Source organism: Quercus suber, unplaced genomic scaffold (assembly GCF_002906115.3).
Source record: "Quercus suber isolate HL8 unplaced genomic scaffold, Cork oak 2.0 scaffold_136, whole genome shotgun sequence".
In the NCBI taxonomy this organism is placed as follows: domain Eukaryota; kingdom Viridiplantae; phylum Streptophyta; class Magnoliopsida; order Fagales; family Fagaceae; genus Quercus; species Quercus suber.
The window spans coordinates 842,790-859,947 of NW_027069598.1; the positions used below are offsets into that span (position 1 = coordinate 842,790).

The following is a 17,158-nucleotide window of genomic DNA, read 5'->3' on the forward strand; positions in this document are numbered from 1 at the left end:
CCTATTATTGGTAGGAACACTGAAGTTTTTAATGGTAGCCTCATCCAGCAAACGGTAAAATACTAAAATTACCCTATGCTGGTATTCATTTGGTTTTTTGGAGAGTAAGAGTAAGTAATACAGCTAAATGATTTGAGAATATATATATATATATATATATAGCAAAAAAGTCATACTTAATTCAGGAAGCACTTCCAAATTAAGTCATGGTAGATCTAATTTAATTATTAGGATCTGGACAGGCCGCCAATTAGCACTAAAATTTCATGTTTTGTGATCTTGGGAGGTAGTGATGCTAGATCACAAGGTGCATGAAAGAGACAACAGGCTTGGGATAAAGGACTCTTCTGGAGAAATAAACGCCAGCAATGCAGACCTTTATGCGGCGCAGAAAGAGATCTACTTGGGGAAAAAATGCCAAGTCCAAGACAAGCCAAGACCATGGCAGTTCTGGATGATAATGCTAAAGAGTGGCAACACCGACACAACAGCCGCTATATGCCCGATGAATGGTAAGAAAGCAAGGCCATTCCCACCGGAGCCTCGGTTTCCATGCTTCGGTAAAGGATGCATGAACATGCCATTGATGTACCATAACTATACAAAAAGCGTTAAAGGGGAAAATGGCAATACACGACTAAGGGGAAGTTTTTATGGGTCGTGGGACTTGGATGCAAATGTTACAAAGGCTGTTACTAAAAATGACACTTCATACTATTCTGTGACTTGGGAGAAGGAACTTAGAAAAGGAAGCTGGGTTTTTCATCATTTGTTGAAGACATCGTCAAAGTATCCATGGTTAATGATATACTTAAGGTCGGATGCCACAACGGGATTCTCCGGAGGATATCATTATCAGACAAGGGGAATGTCAAAAATAGTAAGTTTAATCTTTTCCCAAACAAAAATAAAAAATAAAAAAAATCTTACATTGTTAGCGTACAAAAGGCCAATTATCAATCACTAAATACTAGAAGAAAAAAATTCTTTTAAAAAAAACATAATCACAATCATTATGTTTATGGATAAATTTATTACATTGTTTCTTTCAGATACCAAAATCTCCCAATTTCAAAGTTAGATTCACACTTGACATAAAGCAAGGAGGGGGTGAAAAGAGCCAATTTTACCTCATGGACATTGGGAGCTGTTGGAAGAACAATGGAAAACCCTGCAATGGGGATGTGACCACAGACGTGACTCGATACAGCGAGATGATCATAAACCCTAGTACCCAACCATGGTGCAAGCCAAATAATCTACAACTTTGCCCCCCATACCACACTTTTCCAAATGGGACTCGCATCCATCGAACAGACAATGCTAGCTTCCCTTATAATGCATATCACCTACACTGCTCTCCAGGGAACGCCCAACATCTTGAGGAGCCCTACGACTTATGTGATGCATATAGCAATCCTCAACCTCAAGAGATTTTGCAAATTTTACCTCACCCGGTTTGGGGGGACTACGGATATCCAACAAAGAAGGGTGAGGGTTGGATTGGGGATTCGAGGACATGGGAGCTTGATGTTGGAAGGTTGTCTCGAGATCTTTATTTCTATCAGGTACGTTAATTAGTTTCTATGCATGCATGATATTTTAGTCAGGCACAATCTCCTAGTTGTATTAATTAAGTGAGGTGCAATACTATGGACATAACTTTTTTCATAACTTTTGAGGTTAGTAAGTTATAATTGAAGTATGTCTAGAGGGTTATAGCTCAATTTGCATTTTATTGTATTTTTAACAGAGATGTCTACGGTTCAAACCTCCCCTCTCCTCTCTCTCCTCATTGCAACTATGAAATTATCAAAAAATAATAATAATAATAATAATAATAATAATAATAATAATAAAATAATAATAAAATAATTATGATTCCCCTCTCCTCTCTCTCCTCATTGCAACTATGAAATTATCAAAAAATACTATGAAATTATCAATAAATAATAATAATAATAATAATAATAAAATAATAATAAAATAATTATGATTGTAATAATATAAATTTCTCATGGGACCCTCCACCACCAATATTACTTTTATTTTTTTAAAAAAAAATTAGTACTACTTCTATTATACAATAATTATAACAAATAATGTAAGCAGTATGAAAAAATTTATCCGCACATTTAATGTCAATCAAAAGTCAAGAATAGCACTGGCTAGTAGCTACCACTAGACGTCTAGAACTTTAGGCGTATTAATCAAAATCATATTGTTCTAAACAAAATGGTTATTTAGTTATTTCTTAGTTGCTTTGCTTGCACTAGTTAATTCTTATTATTGTTATTACATAATTTACATTACAAGCTACAACATAAGAAGCATGGTATTTTTGCTGAAATCCAGGATCCAGGTACTGTGCCTGTGGCAAGGTATTGGCCATCGATTGACTTAGGGACAGAAATATACATTAGCGGCAATGAAGTGGCCGAATGGACAGTTAGCGAATTCGACATCATCTTACCTTGACGACACTAAACTTTGCTCGATTTGTTTGAGCATTAATGTCTTCTAGTAAATTGTTTATTTTCTAGAAATCATTTTTTGAAAAATTTTCTTATTTTCCGGTGTTTGATAACAACTTTAAAAATGAACTTTAGAACATTTTCTGGTGTTTGGTATGGACAAATTTTTATAATATTTCTTGTATAATTTAAAACATGTATATATAACATGTGTATGTGTAAACCTACATAATGTAATCAATATAAATAAATAAAAAACCAAGAATGAACTAGGCTTCAAACTAAAATTTTGACAACAAATATAATCAGAATTAGTTGTCTAGCTTTTATGATCTCAAACACTCATCTTGCTCATATATATATATATATATTGTTGGAAAATCTGGTTTTGCATCTCATACAAAACACACAACGGAAGTAACAAACACAGATCTACTTCATTCATGAGAGACAACAGGTAACCTTAAATTCTAGAACAAAGAATAAAAAATGTACCTTGATGTAGTGAAATTCAAAACCAAGACTTGAGAATATCTCTAATCTTCATCTCAATTCCACATGATGCCCAAGAAGTGTGGTCTCTCAATCAGTTTACATGTATATGTTCAAGGGAGAATAAGAGAGTGGCTTACACTCACATACACACCATTTCCATCATCTATTATCTAAAAATTCTGTATGTTTCTCTCCTTATACATAATTGATTATCTAATTAGGCTAGCCTTTTGGACTTGCCTAATTGGGCTTTAGTTTGTGGCTTGAGATGAGACCAAATTGAACAAATAAGACTCTAGCTCCAATGGACCTTGGGCTTTTCTGTCAACTCTTAACAAGTCCAAAGTTACCATTAATTATATTTAATACCACTATATAAATATAATTGCATTCTAAGCCTTATTAATAAATTATATCCCAAGACTCTAATGATATCATTTGACCCCTTCATGGAATATCCATAGTGAACAAAGTCATAATGAACTATCACTTTGTAAACAACTATTTTATCTTTGAGTACCCGATTTAATCTTTTAGTTATTCACATTTATTGAAATCCGATTTTAATAAATATTAGCTTTAGTAAGTCCTTGCTAAAGTGGGCGCCCTGAATAACCAGTTCCTATTAAACTTATTTCAAGGGGATATTTCGTGTCTTTATAAAAAGAGATTATGGATTCCATCTTGAGAATACGTGTTCCCTCAACACTATGTGTGGTTATTCAACATACTGAGGTTTTGACCGTGAATATTAGATCTCACTCCTAATATGTCAAAGTAACCTACATTTCATGATCAGGTTCACTATCCTCTCAGGATTAAGAGTCTATGAAATTAGAAGTCGTGAGATTAATTATTCAGGTGACAGTTGTTGATTAAATAATTAATCTCATAGCGGTCCAGTTCAATATGCCTTAACTCTTAAGACACATAAACACATCAACTAGAAGTCTCCACTTCCATGATCAAGACAAACCATTTTAGTTGATGTGTTATAGTCTTCGCAAATAAAACGCCCAATTTCTTCACCGACTACAAACTATATTTTTAGTTTACAAGGAACTTGTGATTTATATCTTTTGTGACTAAATCATATAAATCACATACAATGCATCTCAAGGACTATGATAATGTCTCATTAGTTCATAAATAAATTGTCTCATATAATTGAACAATTTAATTATTTATGGTATACCAATAAATTGGATTTAGGGCATAAATCCCAACAATCTCCCACTTGCCCTCAAATACAATTTACCATATATCTGACACTTATTTCCCTTTAGAGTAATTCATAGTCGCTCTAAGGCAAGGTTTGGAAACAAGTTTTAGCCAGATTTATTGCATAAATTATCTTTACTACATCTCATGTATTCATATCTCTCTAACGAGATAATACTTGAGCTTAATGTGTATTTTCACCACCTACGATGAACATATATCTTGAAGTTCAACTTCATGAATCACAATTAAACTACAAGTCAGTATTTGTATAACCAGTAACCATTAAATCCTCACTTTGGTGGACAAGTATATAATCCCTCATTCTTCTAAGATATTTGAGTTACTCTCACTAAATTAAGTGATCTTTGATTCAATTCATATTTGCTTACCATGCCCAAAGCAAAATAGATATTTAGCCTAGTATATAGCATAGCATAAAGACTTCCTATTGATATGGTATAAGGAACCGTCTTAATATGCTTTTCCTTTTATATGTTTTAAGACTATAGTTCTTTAAAAATGAACTTCAAACTTAAAAGGAAAGAATCATTTCTTGAAGTATTACATATACTTGGCTAGAATCTAATCTATCTAAGCAGTTTGAGATAGACCCAACAACATAATTGCTGAATTTTAACAAAGTTTAATTCTTAGGATGTGACTAGTCTTTCCTAAGAACTTTATATCAAACTGGACTAGACAACAAAAAACTCCATTGATAACAATGTACGTTTTTAGACCCTTTAAAATACAAGTTGTTTAACCTAGTTATTTAGTCAAGTGATTACTTAGATAAGTTATTCAGATCTAGGTTAACACAATCAAATCATATCATGTAAATAATGCGAAAATATAAAGAACACGCGATATGATAACTCAGGAAAACCAAACCGGTAAAAAACTTAGGAATGATTTAACCTTACCATCCTCAAGGTAAAACATATCCACAATGAAAGAATTGAAGTTTTTACAACAGAACTTAGACCACTAACATCCTATTGCTACTTCGTGTAGAAAACTTACTACCACGACCATGTGACAGCTCCGAGTTCATGGACTACTTCTTTCCTTAATCCACTGCAACCACAAGTACTCCCACTTGTGATTTTGAGACTCCACTCAAAGGTTTTAGATATTCTTCAAATTCTTTATGCAACAATTGAAACGATCACCAAGTTCTTGACATAAATCTTGATCTTGATAATCCTAAGTGTGTATGAAGGTAAACACCTCTAGATCTCATAAGATGTCACGCCCCAAACCCTAAAGGGTCCAAAGCATGAGAAAGACATCTCAAAGTACCTGTAAATTTTTCCTTTTCCTAAGAACTTTATATCAAACTGGACTAGACAACAAAAAACTCCATTGATAACAATGTACGTTTTTAGACCCCTTAAAATACAAGTTGTTTAACCTAGTTATTTAGTCAAGTGATTACTTAGATAAGTTATTTAGATCTAGGTTAACACAATCAAATCATATCATGTAAATAATGTGGAAATATAAAGAACACACGATATGATAACTCAGGAAAACCAAACCGGTAAAAAACTTGGGAATGATTTAACCTTGCCATCCTCAAGGTAAAACATATCCACGATGAAAGAATTGAAGTTTTTACAACAGAACTTAGACCACTAACATCCTATTGCTACTTCGTGTAGAAAACTTACTACCACGACCATGTGACAGCTCCGAGTTCACGGACTACTTTTTTCCTTAATCCACTGCAACCACAAGTACTCCCACTTGTGACTTTGAGACTCCACTCAAAGGTTTTAGATATTCTTCAAATTCTTTATGCAACAATTGAAACGATCACCAAGTTCTTGACATAAATCTTAATCTTGATAATCCTAAGTGTGTATGAAGGTAAACACCTCTAGATCTCACAAGATGTCACGCCCCAAACCCTAAAGGGTCCAAAGCATGAGAAAGACGTCTCAAAGTACCTATAAATTTTTCCTTTTTGACAATCCAATCCACATAAATCATATCAAGTACTAACATTAATAATTATCATAATAATTCCATTGAATATACTCTCAAAGTAAGTTAGAGCTCTAAGCAATAATTATAAGGACCATTGCCCACAAAAGAATAGATGTCAGAATAAATAATTACATATCATCAGCTTGTCCCATCAGTGGGAATAAAGTCACAACCACTATAATATACAAAAGAATGAGTCAAGCATTTTCTAAGATGTACATCATCTAATATCTCCATTATAAAAGTTCAGCCTCCATCTGTAGTTAGTCTAACTACTGTTAGCCACCAAAACGTTGTCTCAAAAGATTATTGCCTACTCTGAAATGTTTATAAAATAATAGAATGAGACAGAGCTTAGTAAGTAGCATAATTAATGGGGGTGGGGGGAAATGCAAGTTTTATTTTCAATAATAATAATATGATATGACAAGAATGACTGAATAATGAAACACAAAGTTTCTCAAAATAAATACCTTGAAACTATATACTATAATCTGTGAGCACCAACAATATAATTTCTAAAGCCATAATATCTAACATAAGGTAAATTATCACAAATATACCACACTACCACATAGACCGGTCAGGGGATCCACCCATTCACAACTGGCATGGTTTTGTCCTCTCTAGTATGCAGACTCTTGGCCCTATGAATAGCAGTCTCACCCATACCCTCAAGGTTTTTCTCTCCCCCCACAGGCAGCAGAGAGAGCGCGTCAAATAGGATCTCTTTTGCATGTGGTCTTTTGGCCGCATGGACAGCAACCTCACTCATACACAATCAAGGAACCTCTTCCCCCTATGGGCAGCAGGGAAGAACGCGTCATCCAAAGTGAAAGGGCACTGACCTGGATCTGATTCTGTTGTCACAAAGACTACAAAAACCAAATCGGGTGATCACCGAAAAATCACACATGGCATGGTGTTAAAACCATATAAAGCTCATATGTTACATATACTTTGAAACACATAGTTTATATCTAGGTAATTTCAGAAAAACCTTAAATAATCTAACTTTCATAAAGTTTGTAAGATTTTCAGTTTCATTCTTGTCAAGAGATTTTCTATTAATTTCTCACATAACAAGACAAGATAAGCATCTTTCAATTTTATAATATAACATAAAATCCATGATTTCCTTATCAAAAATTAAATAAAAGATTCTCATTTTTCCATATTAACAATTCATGCATTTCCCCAAATGCAATACCAAATATGATGCATTTTCATATATAATCATATATATATATATATATAAAGGTTACGACACAATAGTTTTTAGGAAAATATAGTTTCCATAGGTAATTTCCAAAAGCGTGTCTAACCCAAAAACAACATTTATACAACATGATTATTTTTCAAAAATCCCATTAAAAGCTACTTACCTCGCAACGGCAAAAGCCTAATTCTCCAAGCTCTAAGGAGATTAGCTAGAACCTAAACAATATCAAGTAAACCTATCACAATAAGCATAGGGATTGAAATTGTATCTAGCTACAATTTAGGAATTGCCAAATGAGCACTTAATTAGGCAAGCCTAGTATTTAACCTCATCAATAATAATATATTCTACTTCTAAAGTTTCTCAACAAATTGATTCACAAGGCATAAACTTCAATTTATAAAGTTAACCCATTTAATATCATCTCTAACATCATGATTAGCTTCCATAAAATTTACACTACATCATTAAGAGACCCATGAAAGCAAAATCAAAATATCCTCCAAGACAAGAAATTTTGAAATTCAACTAACTACAAATAAACCCAATGGCAATGGAAAAATTAGATTTACCAACCGTTACATGTTACAACTCAAAACCACAAAATTTTCCACCATACATAAACCTTAATTAGTCATCATTAGCACAAACCATATACCCACTCATCAAATAATTCCACCAATACAAAACCCATACATATAAACACATAAATATCATTTCCAATTCTCATAAATCACATGGGTAACATTATTGAACCTTAGATAAAAATAAACTCAAGCAAAAGTGTAAAACCCACGAAAAGATTAGAAATTTTTACCTCCAAGAAAAGATGTGAAGTGGCTTATAGGTTCTCAAGAATTTTTCGGTGATCTTGCTAGAAAATGATGGTGGAAATGATGGTGGTGGTGGTGTGGAAGTACCAGTGAGAGAGGATATAAGAGTAGAGAGGAGTGTATGAGAGAAAAGAAAAGAAAGAAAAGAAAATAAGAAGAAGGGATGGCCGGCCAAGTGATGAAGTGGTAGTGTGAGATGAGTGGTGGGTAGTGAATGGGTAGGTGGGGCACGTGTGGTCCCAAAAATATCTCACCTTACACATTTTTTTTTTTAACTGACTGAGACGTTACATAAGAGATTCAACACACAGCACATCAAAGACCTCTAAAACAAAGCTAGGGTTTTTCCTTTTATACTTAGAGTAAAATATATAACCCTACACATCAAACCGGACTTGAGCTAAGTTGGAAAAATCTGCAGAAAATTAATTTGCACGAGGTTTGATTGATCGAGCCTTGCAAATTTAGCCAATAAATCCTGCAATTCACTTGATTCCAACTTTACAAATAAACACACTTTGAGTAGCCTAAATCTAGACTCTAAGTTTTGATCATGATTTGCCAACACATTACACATTGAAGTTCTAATACATTTAATTCCTAAAGTGTTAGAACCTAACAGACAATTACTTTACATCATTCTAAATGATTAGAATGTCATCAACATACGTTAAGAAATTTATTATTCTATATAGCTTTTACAAACATAAGGCCTTTTAATACTCAATTAAAATCAAACAACTTAATTGCTTGATCAAAGATGATATTTTATGTTTCAAATGCTTGCTTTAGTCCATAAATGGACTTTAAGAACCTTGCATACTAGACACTATTGGTTCTTTACTATGAACAAGTATAGTTACATCATATAGATGTCTTTCTTGAGATTGCTACTAAAAGAGGTTTTCTTGATATCCATTGCCATATTTCATTCAAATGAAATATAATGAATAAGAGAATCTAGATAGAGTCAAACTTGACTATTTGTGAAAAAATCTTTTCATAGTCAAATCATTTCTTTCTAAATAAATCTTTTCGCCACTAGTCTTGACTTTAAAGGTTTGCACCTTCAAATCTATCAATATCATTTTCTTGTAGACCTATTTGAAAACAATAGGCTTAATGCCACTAGGCGTCTTTACAAGTTCTAGACTTTAAATAGAAACTAATTCTATTCACATAACCTTGGTCTAGTAATCCATATTCATATCATCTATTGACTTTACGTAGGACTGAGGATCAAATTCATATCCTTGTGGAATGACTTCAAAAGTTTATTCCAAAAGTATGAATTTAATTGATAATCCTCCCACTACGATATTGTATCGGTGTAATAGTCGTCTACATAATAATGTCTTGTGATGTATCTAATACAACCATCTCATTTCTAAATGTATTTTATAGTTGTCTTACAACAAATTCTGAAAATTTTCTTTTAGAAAAATCTACCTTTAAAAGAGCCATATTCCTCCTTTATGTATGCATTGACTTAAAGAAGTCATTGGAACTTCATTCCTTTACAAAAAGGAGCCCTAGATCATATTATTCTCTAAAAAGAATTCATAGACTGGGAATATAACAAAATAATGGTTCTAAAAGCTCATTTTTCACCAATCTTGAATATCATTTAAGTTAATAAGATCTACACATAAGTGCCAAAACATACAATGCCAAAGGATGGAAACTTTCTCTTTAAAAAGTAAAACATGTAAATTTTCATCTAGAAAACAATCATGGACAATGTTTAACTTTACCAAAATGGAAACACTTTCCTTTTGGTCATACTTTTAAGTCTAATTTCCTTTTGGCAACTACTAGGACAACTAGCTCGTCCAACTGTTTGGCATTATAATTCCTTTTCTTATCACCCTTACCTTTCGGTTTAGGCTAAGAATTTGAATTAAATCATATTGATCCTAGCCTTCACTCTTAGGATGTCTTTCATTGTGTAGAACTCACTTATCAACTCATATAATATAAAAGAATTTATTTTCAAAACAATCTAAATTGATCAAATGATTCTAACAAGGACTTGTGGATCATATCCAAATGAGATTAACATTTAATCTCTAGATCTAAGAATTCCAATTCATTTAAAAATTGAAATATTTTCATAAAATGATATAGAATTGGAACTCCTTAGGCCTTTTCTTAGCACTCAATATGAATCATACAAAACATCTCATTTATACTTAATATTAAGTCTAAGTCTAGTGCTGACTCTTGCATCTCATGTTGTAGCACAATTGAGATAGAAGTCAATGTAACATTTTAATATTTCAATGGAGACTATGATCACATCATAAGCCATCTTCCATAAATGCATTATGTATAGGAAATTATAACAATACTGAATCGAAACATATTCATGTACTTCAGCTCCTTTAAGCACCATGTCCTGTTAGGACATATGTGAATCATGTTAGGAACATATGTCATCCAAAATTGGCTAATCCTTTGACAAAATGCACTTTACTTGTAATTGGGTAGATCTAAGATGTGTTTAATACTTCAAGGAACAAGAGTTCAAGTCTAAGTGTTAAAACCATACAAATCTATCCAAGAATCAAGTGAAGAAGTGTTGTATTTTAAAGCTTGACAACTAGTTTGACAGATAACATCTATCAAGGTTTAAAAGTGAAAGTTCAAAATGCGTGTAAAACACCTTTGAACGTTTAGACCCCAAATTACAAAATATCAATTCAAGCTTATTATCAAACAATTAATGTGCGGAATATGAACATAACCCTAATACAGAATTGATAAATAATCTAAGCCAATTATAATAACATCCACAATAGAAAATAAAAGGCAAAGATAAAGGAAGAGAGATGCAAACACAAGGACAACACGCAATGTGTTATCGAAGAGGAAACCGAAGCCCTCGGCGTAAAACCTCTTTGAAGCCCTCGGCGTAAAACCTCTTTGTCGCCCTCCAAGTGGTAAATAATCCACTAAAGAATATAGTTGGGATACATGAACAGCAGAAGACCCTCCAAGCCTAATCTACCTAGTGTACCTAAGCCCTCCAAGCTTCTTGATCCAATGAGGTTGCGCCGAACCTATTTCTTCTTTAGCTTATCAGATTCCGCTACTAAACCATAGCATCAACCAATAGTCATTGGTCCCTTCCAAACTGCTTCCCTTAGCACCAAATGTACCTTTTCATAGACGTGGGTGTGATTAGAAAAGTATTTGGTCAATGACCTCTCAAGGATGTATCAATGGAGAGGAAGAGAGTAGAGAAATTTGTAGAGTCTCTTAGTGAAGATTGGGGATGAAGCAATCTTGTTTTTCTCTAGGGTTTCTCTCACAAAAACTTTCTTTGAAAGCTTTCTACATTTCGTGGGTATAAGGGTCTATATATAGTGATGTGTGTTTGGAATACAAAGAGTTAGTTTTTGCTAAACGGGTAAGTTGGCAACTTGGCCTCGCAGCTTGTCCAAGTCGCGAGGTAACGGCCTGGCCAGCCTGGGACTTTTGTCCAGTAGTGTGACAGCTGGCGTGACCCTTCACCTTCCCGCATGCTTCTCACTTGCACAGCATTTGGCGGCTTGAGAGCCGCGGGTCAGTTGCGAGTCCTAGCTGCGGGTCTACTTCATTGCACAAAGATGAGCAATTCTTCACGCTCTCTTCACACACTACCCTTACATGAATCCCATCTAAATACAGGGTTACTAAGTGCTAAATTACAAGCAAATTGGCACGAAATAAAGCCAACAAGGTGGTTGATAAATTTCAACCTTAAAATCTCCCCCTTTGGCTATTCTGTGACAAAACCCTAAAACAAACTCTAGACTTAACGCGTGAGTTGGGAACAGTTGGAAAACTTACTCACACCTAACTCTAGAATCTGTGAAGCTTTTGAATCATAAGAATAAGAACTCCTGAAACACAACAATACAATAAGTTCATTATATGCAGAAAACTTGTAATGCATAAGGAACAAGCACAATGCGATCAAGCACAATGGAATAAAGCAATAAACCATGGCAAGACCAAAATAGACAATCACTATAGACAAATGATCACAATGCTTATTCACACTTGGAATGAACATTTGGACATTCAAACTGACAAACACAAGGTAAATCACTTGAATAACCAACACTCAACCAATGCACAATACATAGAGTATATGCATCTAGGAAAAAAGTCCTACAAAGGCACAAGAGTGACAGTACTTAGAAGGAAATGCATAACACTTAGTTATAAGTACTGATTTGGCAAAGCACACAGGCTGCATAAAGCAAGGTACAAACCTCAAAGGCCTACAAGGTGCATAGAAACAACCCTTAAAAGCTTACAAAAGCAATATGGGTACAAATCATAAACAGAAACCTTAAAAACCTACAAAGGTACCAAGTACAAACAAAACATAAAGTAAGATATGCTGAAAAATAACTGAAATTTATGACTATATCAGTGAACCACAAGTTTTTCAAAAGTATATAAATCATATCATCATAGGATAAAAACTATGATAAACACATCAGAGTATATAACTATAAAAACTACTTCAGAGTATATAACAACTATAAAAACTCCCCCTTTCTGAGTGCACACTCCTTTTCATTCTTAGACTTCTTTCCCTCTTACTGTGTGCTACTCTCCCCCTTTTTGGCATGAATAGCTAAAGGCTGTCTTCCAGCTTCTGTTGTATGTTATCTAATTATAACTCAATGGTTCTGAGACGCATTTGAGTTTGATTGTGAAAGGAGTTGAGAAGCTGTTCTAACTTAGAAATCCAATGAAACACATTTTTGACGAAGTAACTTTGCTTGGAAATTTGAAAACCAAGAGGAACAGACGGGGTGCCGGTTAATTGTGTAGGAGTAACTGTAGCATGAGGAGATGGAGATGCATGTGTGGATGACTCAGTTTTAGGTTTCTTGGATGAGTGACTCTTGCTTGTTTGAAGAGTATACATGGATATTGGTTGAGGACGGGGCAGGATTTTCTCATCTGATGAAGGACTAACACCTTCACGAAGAACAATCTTCATGACTAGGCTGCAAAATGGAAGGATTGTCTGTGTTGCTGAATGAGCCTCTGTTTTCCCAATGATCTGGAATATGTGAGCACAGATGTCAATCGGGGCACCGTTAATGAGGTCACATAGAAATTTAGCCCTTCCAAGACTGATGAAGGTTGTGTTTGACAATGGGTAGAGATTGGAAAACATGATCAGCTTTAGAGTTGTCAGTTAAGGCGAAAACAGTGCAGTGCTTATAGATGCTCCTATGCTTCCCACTTCATGTTCATTCCCAAGAACTTGAAGGATGTCTTGTGCCTGAAGTACTTTGTCATTGTATGGAGTTTGATCCACATTTTTTGGTTTGGTGATGCGAAGTACCTTAGTAATGTAGTCTGCATTCACAGAAAATTCTGTTCCTCGTACCCAGCATTTCAACTCTACCCCTGTGTATCTGGCATTAGAGTAGAATTACTTAACTAGTTCTTCACTTGGATCCTCAAAATTCCCAAAATGGTCAGCCCAATTTTTCTCTGCAAAAATTTTAGGGATAAACGTTGTCTCTAGGGTATCAAACTTGACAATTCGTTCCACAATGAGAGAAGACTCTTTGAAGATGTTTGTGTAGGTCTTGGAGTCAGTAGGAGTCCTGAATCTCTCAATGGTAGAGTCCCTGGAAGACTTAGATGACCGTCGTGTTCGTTTAGCAACCGGTGTTGACAGGTCGTCGGTTACAATGTCTTTGCCATTGGAGGAACAACGAGTCGACTGAAAGGTATCAAACACATAGCAGAGAACCAAATGCAATGACATAGGATACACACATTAGTATGATTAGATTCAGATATATAAGTGTGAAAAAATTTCACAGAATCACAGAAACATGAACAAGGTTAACACTAAGAAGACATATGCAAACATGATATGATGAATATCAGAGACAACTCAGTACCAAATGGGCAATGTGCACCACAAAGTCATAAATGACAAAGTACCAAGAACATGATATGAATGGAGCAACACATTCAAGACCCTCAACGTAGATCACATTCTCTCAATAGATAGAAACATGAAAACACATGAAGAATAAGGAACAAAGTAAAGCAAGACAAGAACAACAAAACTCAAAACACACAAACCCCCAAACTAAGTTCGAACCCATTAAATCTCAATAGAACAGAAACACTTCACAAAACAGAAAAAAGATACTCGAACCAAGTATAATGAAGTGGGATAGAAATAACCCATACCTTTTTCTTGGTGTTTGATGAAGACATGATGCATAAATGGAATCTTTTTCAGTGAGACACAGAGTGTTTGAAAGAGAGATCTGGGGAAGACAATGAACAGTCATTGATATTTGAGGGAAAACTAAAAAAAAATTTGAAAAAACTGTCCATAAAATGCAAAACACTCGTTTTTCGCGACTTAATTAAGTCGCTAGGGTAAGCAGCGAAACACTGTGAAGGTAAGAAACTTGAAAAATTTCTCTAAGTGTTTTTCGTGACTGGAAGGTCTACCAGCAAGATAGTCACCAAGGGAGCCACAAAAATCTTAGTGTACCCCTTGCGACTGGACCTTCCACCCGCGAACAAGTCGCCACACTAAGCCGTGAAAACCATAAAAACTGAAATTTTGAAAAATTTTCTAAATCTTTTTCGCGACTGCAGCCTTGATTCGCCAATTATCCACGTAAAATCTTAGAGTAAGCTTGCGACTGGGGCATGCGATTGGACCTACCCGCAACTGAGTCGCCAAAACAGGGCAACACAGTTTTTGAAATGTTTGACAATTTTGAGAAAACAAAATACTTTCCAAAAACAAAATAAAACATTCAAAAAAATTTTTGTGTTTGATCAACAAAGATCGAGCTTGTGAAAACACATTTAAACAAGTACAATCACACAAACGAATATGGCATTCATTGAACATAGTCTTATGTGTTGTGTGTGAATATCAAAAATGAAGTAGTCCTTAGTTTAATATGAAGTTTCAATGATCAATTCAATCAAGGCATACACAACTAGCACTAGATAATGTGACTCATCTCAATTATTGAAATGTGCATATATGAACTCCCACAAATTTGAGTACAATACTTTGAAACTTTTCATTTGACTCCATTTTCAACATATCATTTGATCTTTTTGATGAAACAAATCTCATTGTGAGATTGATGCCTGAAATTTTCAATATTTCAATTTGATGATTTAGCCTTTGGCTTTTTGGGCATCATAAATTTTATTTTGGTCGCTTTTCCTTTTTCTTATTCAAATACTAGTATGTGCGACAGGCTTTTGCAGCTCAAAATCTCTTTTTATTTGGAGATTTATATTTGGTGAGCTCTTTAAGTAAAAGCAATAAAAATAAAAGTGAGAAGATATATAGGCACAAGTCTATGCATGTTTCAGGATCAACGAAACCATTCACTAATCATTCATGACAAGGTTGAAGATCTATTTACAATGGTCACAAAGATTTCAAAAGTTCTTCTATAATGATATGAGTGCATAAGAGACAAGCTAAGCTCGTTAAATGTACAAAGCCATTAGTACAGATGTACAAGGCAAAATATACTTTGAGACAACACTCATCAAACTTGATCAAACTTATGGATTTTCTACTTTTTATGTGTTTTTGGATTTTTGACATAAAAGTAATAAAATATTGATAAAAAACAATGTAAAAACATTTTACACACAAAAAAAATAAACAAGCACCAAAACAAAACAAACAGAAGCATAAAACATGCAACAAAACATATTCACAAAGCATAGGAAGAATTGATACATGGACATGTTATGATGCTTATGCATGAGTACCCCTTGTCACCCACACGTCACGTGCGTTTAGGGTGATATCCTTTACGGATTAGGTACAAGAGTTTGGACTATCAAACCTTCGTGTGAAGCTTTCCAAGCAATTTGTGAAGGCACCAACCATCTTCATCATGTCCATCATTTTGGGATCACGGTTTTGACTTCTTGGTCGCTCACCACCCTAAGACCTATTGTCGTTTCTTCTTCCTTGTGACCGAGGAGCACTTGCATTGTTCAATACTTTCAGCTTATGACAGTTGGATCTTGTACGTCCTTGCACTCCACAAAAGTGGCAAACGTGGTTCGATCTAGGACCCAATTGTGATCTTGGAAGAGATCTTCCTCTAACTTCAAATCTAGCTTTTGATTGATTACGAGACTTATTAAACACCCGTTGATCAGCCACTTTCTTTTTCTTTTCAGCCTTAATTTTCTCAGGAATGGACCTATCCACAGTCGTCTCTTTAGCCTTCACAAACTTCACTTCTTTGATGACCTTGACTGACGAGCTACTTCCTCCGGTATATCCCAACCCGGACTCGTCTGAGGAAGGTTTTTGAGATGAAATAACATCTTCTAACTTCTGGGAGGAGACTCTTTCTATCTTGGCATGAGCTTACACTACCTCTTGCTCATGAAATCTCACTTTTGTGTAAGCTTCTGATAGCTCACCATTTAGTTTTTCAATCTCACACTTTGCCTCCTTGTATCATGCCAAAAGACTTTTGTAATCTTCCTCAACCCTCTTCATTTTCTTAATGGCTGCATTAGCCACCTTAGCATATTCACTAGTCTTCTCAAGGAGTGAGTTGTAAGTCTCTTGCAATCCCACAGCTTCTCTAACTTCCTCATCTTTAGACTCCTCAACTATTCCAATAGACTTCAAATCAGAATGCTCCCCAAGCTCATTCACAAGTGTACCCAAATCATCTGAGAACTCCACATGTGCAATGGTCATGAATGCAGAGTAGTTTCCTTCTCTGTCATAACTCTCTTCAGAATCAGAACTCGAAGAATCTGAATCACTCAGCGTTGTGGCATACGCCTTACCTTTCCCTCTCAAGAAATTGGGACACTCCTTCTTAAGATGTCCATGGCTATTGCATTCATAACACACAATGTCC

The 17,158-nt window shown here is 34.7% G+C and overlaps 1 protein-coding gene across 1 annotated transcript; it reads left to right on the top strand.

The window, feature by feature from the left end:
* Nucleotides 1–263: 263 nt before the first annotated feature.
* LOC112000341 (uncharacterized) lies at nucleotides 264–2,640 on the top strand. Its single transcript, XM_065776532.1, has 3 exons — nucleotides 264–880; nucleotides 1,053–1,568; nucleotides 2,356–2,640. The coding sequence occupies exons 1-3, from the start codon at nucleotides 293–295 to the stop codon at nucleotides 2,476–2,478; spliced, it is 1,227 nt and encodes a 408-aa protein (XP_065632604.1). The 5' UTR covers nucleotides 264–292; the 3' UTR covers nucleotides 2,479–2,640.
* Nucleotides 2,641–17,158: the final 14,518 nt, after the last annotated feature.